Genomic DNA, 17,151 nt, shown 5'->3' with positions numbered 1-17,151 from the left:
ATAATTTTGACTGAATAAAGCTGAAGTAGGCGAGATTGGAGCAAATATGATTTAAAAAAATAAGTTATTTTTATAAAACGGTCGCTATATCGTGACGGTAGTACATGAAACAGGTAACCTAAAAAAATTCATGTGCATCTGTGTCCTCCGGTGCTGCTAACGGCATCTGCAAGATTTCACATACCGGAGGAAAACAAGCAGTAAGAGCTGATCTGAGATCTGCTGTCCAGCTGCCGTCTATGAGAGCCGGCTGTCAATCACTCGCGAACTCCGACAAGACGGTCAAACTAGGCAGCGCTGATCAAATATGAATCAATATTATGTTACGTTAATGCCTATTTCTCGCCTCAAATGTTTTCAGAATCATCTTGTAGTGCACGGTTTAACTGTAAAATGAGAAAGTTTATGACGCTGCTGCCATTGTGAAATCTGGTGAAGAAACGCCAAATACCGCTTACATGACCGGAGCACAGCCAATAGGAACGCTTTCTCAATGAAATTACCTACGATTGGTCAAAGTCTCCCGTCACAGGCTAAATTTTTGTAATGCCTGAAAACAGAGCCATGAGGAGGAGCAGGAGTCTAGTTTTCTCTCAGAACACTTGAATTACAATATGCTGAAAGGTTATTATGGAATTTTTGCCCAATGATGCCAAAAATATACTGCCTACTGCCACTTTAATACTATCAGTTAAACAGTTAAAAGAAAATCACTAAAATGAGAATAGCTGGCCTACCTTAAAGTTCAGCCCACCTTAAGTGAGCCTGGGCCGAAGTTGTCGCTAACTTTGGGACTAACCCCCTTCACTATAATAAGCAGGTGGCAAGCAAGACACGGTAACTTGGCTTGGGTTTTGAAGAGTTGAAGCATTTATTCACCGACAAACAGCCTAAACTGTACACACACTGCACTGCTACGTTCACAGCTGTAACGTTACTGATAACTTAATATTCACCGTCACACACACGGTGGATCGTCGGGCTTGGAATACACTACTTACTGGGAAAGTGGCTGCATGTGTCCACGTAATGCACGCAACATCGTGGGTACTAACTCTCCCTGACAGGTGAACAGGGGACTCATTTGTCTGTTTTGCCCATACTCTTCAGCTGGCGATAAATGATGGATTTAACCTGTTTGTGCATCGAGTTATCGATGTTAGGCACTTCAACCACAGCACCGCTGCACGCGAGGCGCTAATCTTGTCGGTCAATGGTTAATGAGGGTTGGCTATTGGTCAAAAATTGAGTGTTAAAGTTCTTATTAAAGTTAGTTCTTATTAAAACATAATCTGCCCAGAAGCCAGATATCTTTGATTTCTTTTAGACCTTCCAAGTGGCATTTCAAAAGGTCACTTTTAGCTATTCAGAGGTTTCTTTAGCTTGAAAGTAGAGCACAGGTTTGTGATTATATAACATTCCTCACTTTGGAGCACTTGCACTACATTTAAAAATACTCTTCAGCTCAGCATCATTTGTTTTTATTTATATATATATATTTTGTTTTGAACACATTCTTCTTGGCTCCTCTGTGAGAATGAGTGAAACTCCAAAGAGCAAATTTCCTCCATTTTGGTCCTCAGCAGGAAAGACACACATACACAAACACAAAAAGCCAGTGCTGTCCCGGATCATTAGGTCTGTTAAGGTCCAAATCCGGCTGTTAGTTATCTGCTCAGCCCCGCAGTGGGATTCGGCCTGATCTATAGTGAGGGATGAAACTGTTCCCCACTATTGCCAAAGCCATTAAGGAATAGACGTGGCTGACCTGGCTGTCTTTAGGTGGCAGGAGCTCTAGGATATCGGTTTATATTGGCTTCACTCCCCCAGGGTTCACTCACAAGATACTGGGGAGAAACACGAGTAGCTATTAAGAGCACACTACAAAAGAAAGGTTTGAATCAAAAAATGTGTTTTCTGCCACTCAGAAAAATGAGACATCACGTGCATTGATTGTTATCATGGAGGGAAACCTATTAATTTGTGCTTTTTCAATAGCCTTTGCTTGGAGGGGAATAGAGTTCAATTTAGAATTAATCTGTTATAATATGGCCAAAGGAAGTCTATTCTATATTTTCATTATGGTCAATTCTCTACTTAATCAAGACCAAAGATTTGATATCTTTTCGGGATAGGCTGTTCAATGGCGGCCACGCTACATGAAATAGATAAGCTGTTTGTTCTAGAGAAGAGTATAGGCTTTTAATGAGCTTTAGTGGAGAGCTGCAGGGACTAAGTGCTGGTTCAGAGGCCTTCTGACTCTGCTAAGAATAGCACAAGAGGGTGAACACTGCAGCACTGTAAGCCTTTAACTTTTCATGCACAGTATAATTTTGGAAATCCGGAGAGCCTTTGGAACATAGTTTGAAATATTCAACAATAGGGATGTGAATCACCAGAGACCCCACGATACCTGAATCAAGATACTAGAGTCACAAAACTTGAGTCACGATACTCGAGTCACGATACAATCTTATTGGGATTTTAAACATTTTGCGATAATATTTCTTACTTTTTTTCAACTGCAAATTATGCAGTTTATCAACATCTGTTTAATCTAATAAGATTAAATTTTCACTCTGTTCATCTCAAAGTTTTCATTCACATATCTTGAGGTCAGAGGTCAAGGGACCCCTTTTGAAAATGGTAACGACAGTTTTTCTTGCACAAATTAAGCGTAACTTTGGAGATTTATTTAGCATTCTTCCTGACAACCTAACGTGACATTGGTACCAATGGGTTCTTTAGGTTTTCCAGTTTAATATGATACCAGTATCTTCACTCTGGCTTTAAGACTGAGCCCTCTACAACCTCTGAAAGACAGAATAGCTGCTGGGCCATCACTGGATTGTAAAGAGGTTAATAGTTTATATAATAAAAGATCAATACTTGACAATCAATCAAGGTCTTGATTATTGAACGACACTGAAAGACACTGAAGTACTGTGTTGCTTTGTGTATATTTTTAAAGTTCAACAAAGGTCTCCAACCTTTGTTTATTATACAGTTGCAAAATGGTTCTCGACTGACCACTTTCCATTTCCAAAAATGTCGGATTTCTGTGTTTGGGGAGCATAAAATGGCCTTGTCATTGGACTCAAGTGTTGGATGGATGGATAACAACAGATGGACTGACCCATAAACTCATAAACCAGAGTATTGGACTAAGTATTGGCGCTAGATGAAAATTCATCCTGTGGGGGATGTGAACCACATCATTTTATGGCAATCTAATAGCTGAGATATTTCAGACCAAAGTGGTGGACAAACCGACACTATCTGGGTTTCCAGGTAGTCAATTGTCAAGTGATTTTTTTAGCAATTTTTTAAAATGTCGCAATAAAAAGAAATGCGAATTAGGCGTGTTTCCATCAACTAGTTTGGAGTGAATATACTGTACTAAGCTACAACGTAGTTTGGTCAGATGTTGGCGCTATAGGCTACACATGGCAATAATCCGCCAGTAAACAGAGTAGAAGAAGTAGAATTTGCAAACCGGAAACTAGACAAGTCGGCTTTGCCAATTAACCATCTATGAGAGAAAAGTTTTAATAGTTCTTCAATGTCAACTGATATTGGTCATGTTTCATGCTGTCCAGAGACAAAGACAAGCAGTCACGCATTATGGGAATATCCAAGAAGACGCCGAAAGCGGAAACATCTGATCAGTCATGTGAGATAAATGTTCGCTACGTCAGAATTTATTTGGCAAAAGCATTTCCAAAACACATTAAGCACATCAACTCGTTTTCGATGAAGGCAAAAACCACCTAAATTGAAGAAGTTTTATCGAATTTTGCCATTTCTCTACAGCTTTTCTAATGCGATACTTCAAAATACGAATACAAATATGTGAATTGAAACGCGGCTAGTCTGACATGGCCATCCCTTGAGCAGTGACCCTAGCAGTATCGATTAAGGATGATTAGTGCAACGTGCCAATACATTGACGATTATGACAGCGAGAGAGTCTTTCTAGTGTTGATTGAAGCTGCACACACACGTACTTTTTTCCCTTTTTATCATACACACTTGCATTTCCCTCCTCAAACACACACACATATTCATTAGACCAAATGGAATTAGGAGGATTGGAGGCATAATCTTCTTCCCCAGTGACGTAGGGGAACCAAGCTGTTAATTTCCCGCCTCTAACTACTAACTCCAAACCTACTCACTTTGAAAAAGGATGGAGTCACTCACAACTCGCAGCACATGAATGATTTACAACACTCACATGTCACATGCCATTAGACAGTTCTAGACGTGTGTCTGGGGGATTTATGGTTGTGTGACTATAGAAATACCTGCAGAAAATATTCATTTTTAGAAAGCACAGGTGTTGAAGACAGTATTGGGTCTTTGTGCCTGCAGCAGATATCGGATGTCACCGGATCTGTTTTCGTTTTCTCTCTGCTTCTCCTCCTCTTACTCAGTAATGACTCTGGAAATATGACAAGAGGGGCGACTGTGCGGTGTACACAAGTGTGTGTGTTTGTGTCTGCATATGTCTCATTTTCCAACTTTCCCAGCTGTAGAGCGAAATAACAAAAGATCAAAGCACCAGGTTTGCCCAGGTCACAGGGTTACTTTCCCATCGCTGTTGTAAACAGACAAATATCTTATTTCCGCAGCCATGCATTAATTTCCCTTTGAAATGGATATTCACCCATTTTAGATGCAAAAGTGAAACAGAGGAGCCGCACAGCATGCACACACACACAAATACCCTGCTATCCATATAGAGCCACAAAAACCACAAACACAAGTTGTTTTACCAATTGTTTCCCTCTGCTGGCCCAGCTTTGATTTTTTATTCCAACTCTTTCTTTTTTTATTTGTTTATCTCTATCTTCTATGAATTATACATGCACGTCCTGAAGTTTATGAAAGTTTCCAGTTGTATTCCCCTGGCAGAGAGGACCAATACAGTGTCCCAAATGTGAACTCCCACGGAGTTTCCTGAGAGAAATGGATGATTATTAAACAGAAGAAAAACAAAAGAACAAAACAGTTTTGTTCCAAAATTAGATTAAAAAAAAAATGAGACGCCGTCCACTTAGTGCTGCGCATTGATCGCTGTCAGAAGAAAAATGTATTAGCTGTTTGCTCTTTCAATACTCCTTGCTCGAGGAGGTGAATGAATGCTGCTCAGACTAAGAATTCTTTTTTGTTTGTCTTTTTTGTAAACATGCTCCTGAAGCAAGTGTGGAGATTAAGGGCTGTTTTACTGTACTCCTGCAAGGGATGTTGCTGAGGAAATTTTAACACCAGTTAATAAACCTGTGACAACACTGATGTTACTGATTACACTGGATATTTTACAAGAAAAGATGATGCTCAATAGGCCTCTATGTAGAGCGCTTGCTTCGATCTTTAAATAAGGGATAATGTACAGCGAGCCAGTCATTGTTGTGAAAGAAACCCTGACAGGGAACACTGCGTAACTCTGGTAACTGACTACAGCGGTAAGCCTAACACCTGCTTACTGCAGTGCTTCAGCTCCACCAAAGAGGAACCGTTTAGAAGATCCTGCAAAACTCAGGATAGATCCCTGACCTTTGAAAATGGCAAAGACAAGCGTAGACGCAGGGTGGCAGGGGTTTCAGATGACGCTCAAAGGGAGTAAAGACAGTGAGTGATGGGCTTTAGATACATTCCAGTCATGCACACGGTCCATGTCAAATCTCTTCATGCCGTTTCAGCAAGTTTTGCCGTGTTGTAGACATTTATATTTGTGTGTGTGGCTGTAAGAGACAAGACAGCTGACACACCTTATGTTTGGGTTTAGATTGGCAGTTAAGTCTTACTTCCAATGAATGCCAATGAGACGTCTGTCCAACATCTGTCCGCGTGTGCATTGGCAAGTACAGGGTCTTCCCTCGCTGTCCCCCTCTGTCAGGGGGAAAATCAATCTGCCTGTCAGCCATCTAACACCTTCCGCCTGTTACACCACCTATCACTAGCAACACCTGTGTGTGTGTGTGTCCTGTCATTCTGTCAACCTCTGTCTCTCCATCCGCCCGTCGGCCCAGTTGTGCTTTTTTGTCCGTCTGTCCTCCTTTTCTTGTCCCCCGCCGTCTCTTTTTGTGTCAAAGAGACGGCCTCTCTCTACTCTTAATCTATCGGCCATGACGCCGGAAAAATGACAACACGTTGCATCACCAGTTTTGTTACCTCTCTATCTCATTTCACATTCCGTTTCCCAATTATTTACCACCTTTTGCTTCTCTCCACCGTACGTGTTCGCTCTCAAATTGTTTGTTTGCTGCTTTCACATCTCCGAGCCAACAATACGTCTACGGCGCTGCTGCAGTTGAATTTGAACACTCGTGATGACAACGTCTCCTCGCAGAGAATTATTAATCACAGCGACCCCGCAGGGAGTTGAAAGCGTTTATAACTCTCTCCTACAATAGAAATCCCAGTAAAACTATACGCACGAAGGCGCAAAATAGATGAGAATTATTACAGACTGACTCACCTTTATTTTTATTTTTTTCTGATAGTGGGCGAAGGAATTGATTGTGATAATAAATATGAAATGAAATTGAAGGATTAATTTCGAAAACACACAGTCCTCCTACCTTTACACATTTCACTCTGCAGACTGTAAAACAATTAAGGGAAAAGTGACCTCGTTTCACAATCACGCCAAACCATAAAGCAGGAGTAGAAGGCTCATTGAACTGATTTAATTTGACTATTACAAAGGAAAATGCCGATTGTTAGTTGTTATGGTGACAATAGAACACATGGACGGAGCTCCCAGAAGCCACTTTCCCACAAAACCATACAACTTAACTACATAACCAAAATACATTCCACCATCTTTCAATGCCTCACTCTTCACGGAAAACGAGCCGAACAAAGTTGTCACTCATCTGGCGATATTGGTGTGTTTTTTTTTACTCACTTATTTACTTATTTTACTCATTAACTCTGGCTCTCTATGCATCGGAACGTTACTACTCCACTGCTCGTTTAGTCGTTACTGCAAAAACGTCACCTCAATGAGTCCTCGACTTGCTGTAAGTCGGTTTAGTAGTAGTTTACGAAAATCAGCCCACTACAAAGGTCGCTATGACAATGGCACACATAAAAATGACTGCCGCTCTGACTATCCTACTACGTTGATTTGAATGGGAATGTCCATTCTACTCCTAATTCTATGTGCCAAACATTTAATCAACAAGCTGCTCTTCATTCAACATCTTCTTTCCTCTCTTTCTTCCTGTTGTCCAGATCCCCCAGATCAGCTACGCCTCCACGGCCCCAGAGCTGAGCGACAACACCCGCTACGACTTCTTCTCCCGCGTGGTGCCGCCGGACTCCTACCAGGCCCAGGCCATGATGGACATCGTCACGGCGATGGAGTGGAACTACGTGTCCACGCTGGCATCGGAGGGGAACTACGGAGAGAGCGGCGTGGAGGCCTTCGTCCAGATCTCCAGAGAAACTGGTAGGAGCCCAGACTGTTTTACTGTGATATGTGGATGTTGGGTGGTTTGCCACTGAAGTGCAGACCAGTGGTTCTCAAAGTAGGGTCCAGGGACTCTCAGGGGTCCATGATGGGGCTCCTGGGAGAACCTAGGTTGCACTTATACCTCTTTCCATATCAATGTAGAGACAGAAGTTTGAACATCATCTTCAAAACTTCTTATATCTCAGCCCCTTGGGGCAAAATGTTGTCAAAATACGTGCTTTGGTGTTTCCATATTCTAAAAAAGTGTTTGAGACTTTGTGATGTGTATTTTTAGGAGAAATATAGTCAGCATGGCTTGGAGATTTTCTTCCAGTTACCCAGGTAAAATTGGTTGAAGCCAGTTCACAACTCTTTCTGACTGTCACTCTAGTGTAGGGTTATAATTTGACTGGACTTCAGTGAGAGCTGAACGCAGGCCTACACTACTGTTGTGGCAAGTTTGCCACTTCCTTTCAACCTGTTATGGATATAATAACTATGAAATGCCATCCATAGTGCACTTTGAGGTATGATACGTGATCGGCGGCCTATAATTTGAAGAGAACTATAGCGGGAACAGAGCGGAAACCTGTTGTTTAAATCTCTCGGGAAACTCAAAGGAAAACTCACTCTTTGGGTAAATTGCAGGCTGTAGATTGCCGGCTGCGGCGAGCGAGCGGAGGCAGAGAGTTATCACAGCAAGCATTTGATGGACAAGTGCAGACGTTTTCTTAACTTCCCTTCCGGCTCTATATGTATGTCATTTTTAATGCTGCAGGCTATTGTATTGCATCAAGTCGATGTTTAAAAATGTTTGCTGCCTGGAAATAAACACATGCTCTGAAGATCTAATTAAAAGAATCACGAGTATACCTTGGAGATGTGTAGGTGAGTGACAAATTAAAGGATAAATCAAAATTAAGTGTCTTAGTAAAGTGTTGAGAATACCGCCCAACATGTTGGCTCTTTCATTATAGTGTCAGGAGAGATGAGAGTAAATTAGAGTAAATGAGAGTGACAGAGATCCAGAAAGGGAGACAAACACAAGAGGGTCTGTTTTGATGCGAGACTTAAAAGAACGGTCCCCGTAGTCCTGAGAGCATCCAGTTTGGGTGAACGCTGCCTCAAATCACTTTATGAAATCCCACAAGTGGTGTTGACAGATCAAAATGCTGTCAGTTTCCCTGTTATGTCTCAAATGTTTATTGAAAGGCCCATTGCGTTCGTTGTTGACAAATATTTACAGACTGACAGGACTAAAGACACAGAAATAAAATCCATCTGAGAGTCGAGATCTTTTCTATTTTTATCGCCCTCTGTTGATCCTTCACTCCTTCACGTCTTCCCCTCCGTTGCTTTTTCGGGCATTGTTTGTGCGCTGATGTAGACATGACAGCTCCGCGTATCGTCTGGGTTGACGTCTGTCCTTCCATCCACGTCTCCGTGCGTGTTTTTGAGCCCACTCGCAATGCCGAGGGCTAGTGCCGTGATAGTCAGCACATAGATGTTTACAGTGGTGTCAGATCAGCGTGTTTGCCCGGGCGACGTGCGTGTGTGCCACTGTAAAGGGTAAAGCAGTCCTCAGCAATGTGTGTATTTGAGTCCTGGGAGTCAGCAGATAGTGCACTATCTTGCCCTTTATGTGTGCGTGTATATGTGTGTAAGGGAGAGATACATGCTGTCACAGCAGTCAGTCAGTTGTTTACTCTGCGGCTCTGCAGATGTGAACAGAACCAAGAAGATGAAGGGATGGGAGAGCTGCAAAAAAAGGGAGTGCGAAGAAGAAGGGCTGAGGAGGGGAGAGGAAAAAGTGACCGAAGAGGGAGAGTTCACTGTGTGTGTGTATGTGTGTGTGTGTGTGTGTTATAGTTGTGAATCAAGCTGTAGAGTGGGAGAAATTGACGGGGAGAGACAAAGAATAGAAGACAAGGAAGTGAAAACAGCGACAGAATAATGATAGGCCTCCTAATATAGATTCACAGCACTCCCTGACCCTGCAAACACACACACATACACACACACACACACACACACACACACACTCACACACAGCCATATATAGCGTGACACAGGTGGACGTCTTCAGACACACACACACACACACAGAGAGAGAGCCACAGGGAATCTCTAGGTGATTATTTTGTGATTGCAGTGTAATGATTGCAGCTTACAAGGCACTCTGCATACTGATACCAACCATCCATGTTAATTGGTGTGTAATCGTTCACTGATGATTCTTGACAATGCGTAGGCCTATAGGTGCGCGGGAGTTTTTGCAGGCATATTAATCACCCAGAAAGTTTCAGAATAGAAGTCTCCTTAGCAGGGTTTACAGGGTGCAACGTATCCCCATACAACGGTTCGTATGGTATCTTAAGAAAAAGTTATTCCTCCCTTTTCGTTTGTTTTCCTACCAATGTCCAGCAACTTGTGTCAATTTCCACTTGCTACCTGCATACAGTTAGGTTTAGGCAATAAAGCTACTTAGTTAGGCTTAGGAAAAGATCGACTTGGTTAGGATTAGGTAATAAAATTACTTAGTTAGGTTTAGGAAAAGATCAACTTGGTTATTTAAAGGCAATAAAACTACTTAGTTAGGCTTAGGAAAAGATCAACTTGGTTAGGTTTAGGCAATACAACTACTTAGATAGGCTTAGGAAAAGGTTGACTTGGTTAGGTTTAGACAATAAAACTACTTAGTTAGGATTAGGAAAAGATTAACTTGGTTAGGATTAGGCAATAAAACTACTTAGATAGGCTTAGGAAATGATTGACTTGTTTAGGATTAGGGTACAGAACTACTTAGTTCTGTTGAGACAGCAAAACTACTTAATTAAGTTTAGGAAAATATTGTGGTTTGGCTTGAAATACTCTGGAAGTGGCGTTACTTACGTGACAAATAAATCAACGTTGACTTCTGGTTTCACACAGGACATGAACGCCAGTCTCCTGGGCGAAAGTCCTGTATTTTTCGATCCACCCATCCACCCCGACCTCCTCCCTATACGGTGTTCGCCGCTCTTTATACTTCCTGATTCACAATTACGTTGATTACACATGATTTGATTTCATGGGACATATACGAATTAAAGTGCGTTACTTTTCGTAGGTATAGCTACGAACAGTGTATGAGACCAGCCTGCAGGGTGCTAGTGTCAGTTACAGGACCAGTTTGATTCTTCCCAGTCATTCCTCTCTGTACTTGTCTTGTGCCTTTTCTTATTCATTGAAAAAGCTCAATATTTACTTCTCCAATACAGTGTTTGAAAGGGAATCTGTCCTACTTAATGTTTGCTGCTCCACAGCTGCTGTGTTTGCTCCACTCCCAGGAGGAGTTATGTAGAAAATTCTGCACAACAAATTTTTCAGCCATACAGCAGTCAGCAAAATCTTGTTGTTTCAAAAGGACCACTTTAGGGAAAACTTGAAATAACTTTAGATTTGAGGTTATGTCAGCAACGAACGGATGCCAGCTCTGGATGCTGGTGTTGGAGACTCCAAACTCCAAATTGTCACTGGACTGTATGATCGTCGCACCACTTTCTGTATTGGCACCAAATATTGGCATTCAACTGAACACAATTTCACTTCACTCATCCTGCGTTTATCCAGCAGTACAACTGTAAAACATTTTTTGCAGTTAGCTCAACCGTGCCAACATCCTGAAATATATTCACCGTGACTTTTCCAGCGTATGCAGCCTGTGCGCTGTCACCCCCAGCCATGGCTTTCCAGTCATGCAGAACTAGTAACAGACACAGCTCAGTGAGCATAGGCCAAACGTGTTTACTCATCATTAGTAGCTGTTCACAGACCGGTTTGCATAATGCAACGTTTTTGCTTTTTCTTTGCACACAATAAGCCAACGTAGGCCGACGATCAAAGGTTAATGAACAAACAATGTAAAGGCCAACTTGGGGAGATTTGTCAGGGAGTGGTTTCAAAAGGTCACGCAGGAAGGTAGTGGTCCAAACTTTAGTGGTAAAATATGCATCGATATCACATCTTGCATCAAAGAGACCACTAGCAATGAGGAATCTGTCTCTTTTCTGACACAACAGTGATTCCCTGAAGAGGAAGGTGTTGTTTTTTCAATTAGATCACAAGTAGACCCTTTGGCACAGTTCGAACTTTAAGGTTGGGGTTCACAACAAAAACAAATCTAGAGGGAATGTAATGTATACAACGCAGAGAGATCTAATGTATTGGGACGAGTGTAGCCTACATATTACACCCTTCAGCAGAATGCAACGCAGGCAAGCGTCAGTGACAAAATCAGTTTGATTGCATTGTTTTCTGTTGGAATGCAAGCGACAAAGCGCTGCACAGCGTGCCGTTTTGAGCTGAACTTTTGTCAGACGCCCTGTTTCTATTTATTCCTGTCACTCGTGCTGAAAGTGCCGCAATATGGACGAGGAAAGGCTGATTAGTTTAGATGAAATGAGGAGTTATCTGTACGATACGTCCTCATTTCACTAAAAACACCTAAATAAGGTGGCACCAGGCTGGATGGAGATCAGCAGGAGATCACCTGAAAGTTCACGTAGGCTACTGTTGGCTGTATTGTATTTCATTTTCAGTAAATATCACAGTATAGAACCATAGAACCCTGTTTTCTGTTTAAAAAGCACAAGTGTCGGAAGATACTAAGTACTACTCACCCATCTTTGGAGTGGCTACGTCTCTAGTCTAACAGAAAGTGCATATTTAACGGATTCTGTGTGGACAGAGAGAGTCCGATCTTATTATAAGTAATTATTACACGGCTTTGTTGAATGCTCCATTGTGATTGGTCAATCCCGGCGTTCTACGGTCTGTTATTTCTTTATAGCAGACCGTTGCTATGGGGGCAGTTCTGATGTTGGACTCTAGCGGACCGTTTTTGTCTCAAATTATTGATTTCTTAAGTAAGTAGCCGTGTAATAAGCAGGATAATGTACAGCTAAAGGGTCATTGTTGTTAAATAAACCCCTTCAGGGCGATGACGGACCTGAAGGGGTTTATTTCACAACAATGACCGGCTTCGCTGTACATTATCCCTTACATAAAGAGACCACAAATCTATCTTCTTATCTTGTTGGTTTCTTATTCTGTCAATAAGAAGAAACAACAAGGTCGACATAATTCATCATCACAATAAATTATTAGTTCTGCGTTATTATAAAAAATACAAGATGCATTTCTAGGGGGTTCAGTGAGCCCCCTGAACCAACGCGAACTGCGCCTGTGCGCGTTTCTTTATATTGTTGAGTCAGTGGAAGCAACACAGATGCTCCATCCCACGTCTCTCTCTCTCTATATCTACTCCACTCACTACGCCACCCCGCTGTTGACCCTCGCCGTTGAAATCGCAGCATATGGCGCTGTATCACGCCACGTCGAGACACCACAGCCTCCTACAGTATATATATATAGCTCATACACATACACCTCCTGTATATTGAGCTGCGTTTGCAGCATATAGATCACTGCACTATAAAACAAAGAGGTGGCGGTTCACCTACCGGAGGACTCTTTCAAATCAAGTCACGGCCCTTTCTCCTTCCAGTACCCTTCCTCACCTCCCCGTGGAATCCATCTGGGATTAGAACTAGCACATCTACATTCAGACACACCGCAGGCAGAGGGTGTGTGTGTGTGAGAGAGAAGGGGACTTTTTGTCAGTGAGAGAGACTGTGGGTGAATCTGTGGGTGAGGAAGTGAAGGAGTGAGACAGAGAGGACTGAATTCACCTCCCCCTGACACTGGCCCCTCTACAGAGGCTCCGCGAGGCGGTAATGAAGAAAATGAGCGGGAGAAAAAAGGAGCCGAGAGAAAATAATTAAACGTTTATCTCCCAGATTCATTTAATTAGTTCTCTGGCTCTGAACTAATCTCCCGCCTTTTTGCTTAGCTTTGCCTCTTTAGTTCGCTTTCAGTCCACCCATGCCCTCCACAATGGGAGTCGGCCCTCGTCATTATCCAAGTCTTGCTACCGGCTTATGTTGTTTTATTCTGACAAGCAGAATCACACTTTAATTGAAATGCATTGTGATGCCTATAACACATAATATATGTCCATGTCTAAGCAGTATCCGTCGACCACACTCGTGTCGGACAATCACTTATAGAAATTATAGTATATAGTCTATTATTATTCATGAGGGAATGAATAACTCTTCTACACAGTTGCAGCACCATTCTTTGAATATAATGATCTTAGGAAATTAATTTGATTATTTTACATTATAAATATAATGACATATAATAAGGTTGTAATTAAAAGAGCTGAGACACAAAGACCGATACATGTTTTATGGGTTCTCGAATGTATCACACGGCGATTATATTGGACACAAAGTTCTCACACAGCTTCACAAAAAAACAGATAAATGCTCAAGACGAAGCAGCAGCACAAGGCCCACAAACGCACTCTCTCCCTAACTCACACTCAAGTGACAATGCATCTCCCTCAGGTCGATTTAGCTCCCCGTTTCTTGTCCTTGATTACACTCCCCTCACAACTTAAGACTGATACTATTCATCAACACACGCAGACACACACACACGGAGCGCAAACATCAACCCATCCATTTGTAACTAATTACGCCAGCCTTGGTTTTCATCTCAAGGTGAAGCCGTCTTTGTCGTCTTCATGAAAGGGCCCCAAACTCTCAGTTACTTGTCGACTTGCGTGTGCTGTTGGTATGTGGTTTGCGGTCTGTTCGTCCTTGTAAAAAATGGAGCTCTGGTATCTCTAAAAGCTTTTATATACGCATTTGTATGTCTCTGTGTGTTTTTCTCTACGGTGCGTTATATGCAACGCTGTTGCTTCGAGTGAAACAATACAGTATTTGCTTTCCTTCCCCTTGTTGAAAACAGTGTGTTGGATTTCACTCTAAAATATAAATTATATTGCAAAGATCATTAACATCTTTCCAAATCTCCAGATTCTATTATAATCCGGTTTATGTTAGCCTTATGTTGCCAATCTCTCACCTGGGTGGAATTGACAATATCTATTAGGAGTTTAACAGCCCTCTGCGGATGGCATTAGTATTGCCAGAGGACATTCGGAGATGGTAATTATTACCTGAGCTGCTCCGTGAATTTCATCCCATCCAGCTGAAATGCCCCCCCCCCCCCCCCCCCCCCCCCCCCCCCAGCAATTTCCCCCGGCCGCCTCGATAACAGAAATTACCTCCTCTTTTTCAAGAAAACTCTGGGGTTGCCTGTGATTTCTTTCTCAACCTGAGAAACCACCTCAGTGTTTCCAGCCACGTCTCTGTGATTACTGGTGGTAGGGAATTGAAGGAATAATTAGATTTGCCTCCCACAAAGCATTTTTGCTGATGTGCGGTATGTTACATAGCAGATTCCAAAGGCCCTGTAGCTGCAAACATAAATCTGCCTTGTTTGAAACGGATAGGATTCAGCTCAGAGTACAGCGGCGGGCAATGAATGCTCACTTAAAAGTTACATTGCAACACATACTACAGACTAGGGATGTCACGGTGAGGACATTTTTGCCACCTGTTAATAAACTTGTGACAACAACGGTGTTACCGATTACACCGGACATTTTACAAGAAAAGATAACGCTCAATATCTGCAGAGCGCTTACTTTGATCTGTAACATTGGATAGCTGTGTGTCTGGCCTCTCCGGTACAGCTTTCAATGTAGGGCCGCAGGTTTTCCACCTGGCTCCACACTTGCCAACCTTGAGAAAATATTATTATTAGTATTTCTAAACCAAAGCCGAGGGGTTTGGGGGAGTTAGAGTTTCAGAGACTTTGTTTTTTTCCTTCCTTTCTGGTGACTTTAAAAGAATGAAAATAACAAAATAATGAGTACACTGCAACAGCATTTTTAATCTTAAATACTTTTAATCTTACTTTTGTTTCTCAGGAATGAAAACAGAATGATTCGCCCCTTTGACGTACACTTGTGTGAATCTCTGGTATAATTCATTATTCATCAGTTTTTATTCAATCATTCATTTTTTGCCCCTGATCGAGTATTTCTTTCTCTTAGCTCTCTTCATTTCTCTCTCCTTCTCTCACTCACTGAAGGTCTTTTCAGACACAACCGCTGCGCTCTGAAACGCGATATTTCTAACGGCCAGCGCCACGACAACTTTGCGCTGCGTTGAGCAAAGCCCAACTTCGGGCGCTGCATCCTCCGCACAGCGATTTCCTCATTAATGCTATGGTTCCCTGTTAGCACTGGTTTTATATCCAAAAATAGGCGCTTTCGCTTTTAGCTTTTACACCAAACCCTCTGCCATCGTCTTGTCTGTCAACTCTCTCGTCCCGTGTGTGAAATCTGACTCCTGCTAGTCTGTGCTGAGACTCCATACGGAGCAGACAATTTTACTCTCAGTTTGTAGCGTCCGTACTCTAACTATGTATTGATAACACGGTGCTGATACGCCAACATGAACTAAATGGGTTTTATTTCTAGAAAAAAAAGCAAACCGACGGTGGGGGGCGGTGGGCAAGTAATGTAATCGCTGTATGCCCCAACACCGAGCAACACCGATAACACCGACTACCGCGGCAAGCCTACTGCAGACTGTATGTTTTTTTGTATGATGTTGGCCATGTTTAAATGTGAGTTAGTGCCTGTACTGCATGTTGCTCTGTGCTACACATCTGATGTAGTGTCCCTTTCGGCTTCAGTGGTTTTCTTGACAGAGGTGAGAACTCCTCATATTCCCTTATGACGGAGTAAGAGTGGGCATAGAGACATACAGATAGTGGGAGAGAAATAGGGTATTGGTTTGTGTGTGTATGTGTGTGTGTGTGTGTGTGTGTGTGTGGTTGTGTGCCCTCTTATTTTCCATCCTTATTTGGCCTCTTCGAGTCCACCACGAGATCGGGGAGAGAAAAAACTCTGCCAGTTGCTGCTAAGCCCCAAAAGTAATTTCAGCAATATTACTGCATCGGTTGGTACACATAGGTGTGTGTGTTTTTTTGTGTGTGTGTGTGTGTGTGCATGTCCTGGAGTGTGTGCGTGTGTTTGTGCAGCTTATGTCGGTGAGGTGTATGTGTGTTTGCACTGTGATTTCATGGATGCATGTTTGTTTATGTGTGTATGTAAGTGAGTTTATGTGTGTTTGTGTATCGGTGTGTGTTTTGTGTCTGTGTGCTGTTTTGATGTGTGTGTGTGTGTGTGTATTTTCGGGATGTAGGGATCTGCCTGCACAACTTAAAAGCACTTTCAAGCCTCTTCACCGTTCTGCTCCAGTAACTCGAAGTTTTTTTACTCTTTCCTTCCTCATCTGTTTTTTTTTTCTTTCAATTTTTCATCTCTGTCTGCGGAAGGGCTCTGGGGTCACGGGTAAAATGAATGACAAGCGCCAACGTATGCTGGCACACTGTAAAAAAAATACTTGTTTTACTCTAAAACGTGGTCCCAGAGCTCTACCTCCTCCCTTAAAACACCAGACAAGAGGTTGAATAATTCAGCATGCATGAATACACAACTGTACATATGACCACGGACATGCACATAGAAAGTTAGCATTAAGAACTGAAGGAATAAAACTGGCATTTATGTTAAATGCATTCAAACTGCCCCGATGGAGCTGACCATGGATGTATAAAGAGAACGGAGCTGACGGGAGAGCTAGAGACGGACTTGGCGAAGTTAGAGGAAGTATACACGTGTGACCAGAAGTATAAAACATTACATGTCTGTTATA

General features: G+C 42.3%; 1 protein-coding gene across 11 annotated transcripts in view; it reads left to right on the top strand.

Annotated features, from left to right (window-relative positions):
- grm8a (glutamate receptor, metabotropic 8a) overlaps positions 1–17,151 on the top strand; it is a 367,732-nt gene that overhangs the window by 99,697 nt on the left and 250,884 nt on the right. For all 11 annotated transcript variants that reach the window (XR_005205480.1, XR_005205481.1, XR_005205479.1 and 8 more), the window contains exon 2: positions 7,246–7,462. Coding sequence is in view for 7 of the 11 variants with exons in the window: in XM_037760310.1 (XP_037616238.1) it covers positions 7,246–7,462 (217 nt within the window). In the remaining 4 variants the exon portion in view is untranslated. The remainder of the gene's footprint in view (positions 1–7,245; positions 7,463–17,151) is intronic.

Source organism: Sebastes umbrosus, chromosome 23 (genome assembly GCF_015220745.1).
Source record: "Sebastes umbrosus isolate fSebUmb1 chromosome 23, fSebUmb1.pri, whole genome shotgun sequence".
Lineage (NCBI taxonomy): Eukaryota > Metazoa > Chordata > Actinopteri > Perciformes > Sebastidae > Sebastes > Sebastes umbrosus.
Note: the sequence above shows the minus strand (reverse complement) of the source record. Positions and strands in the feature narration are given on the sequence as shown.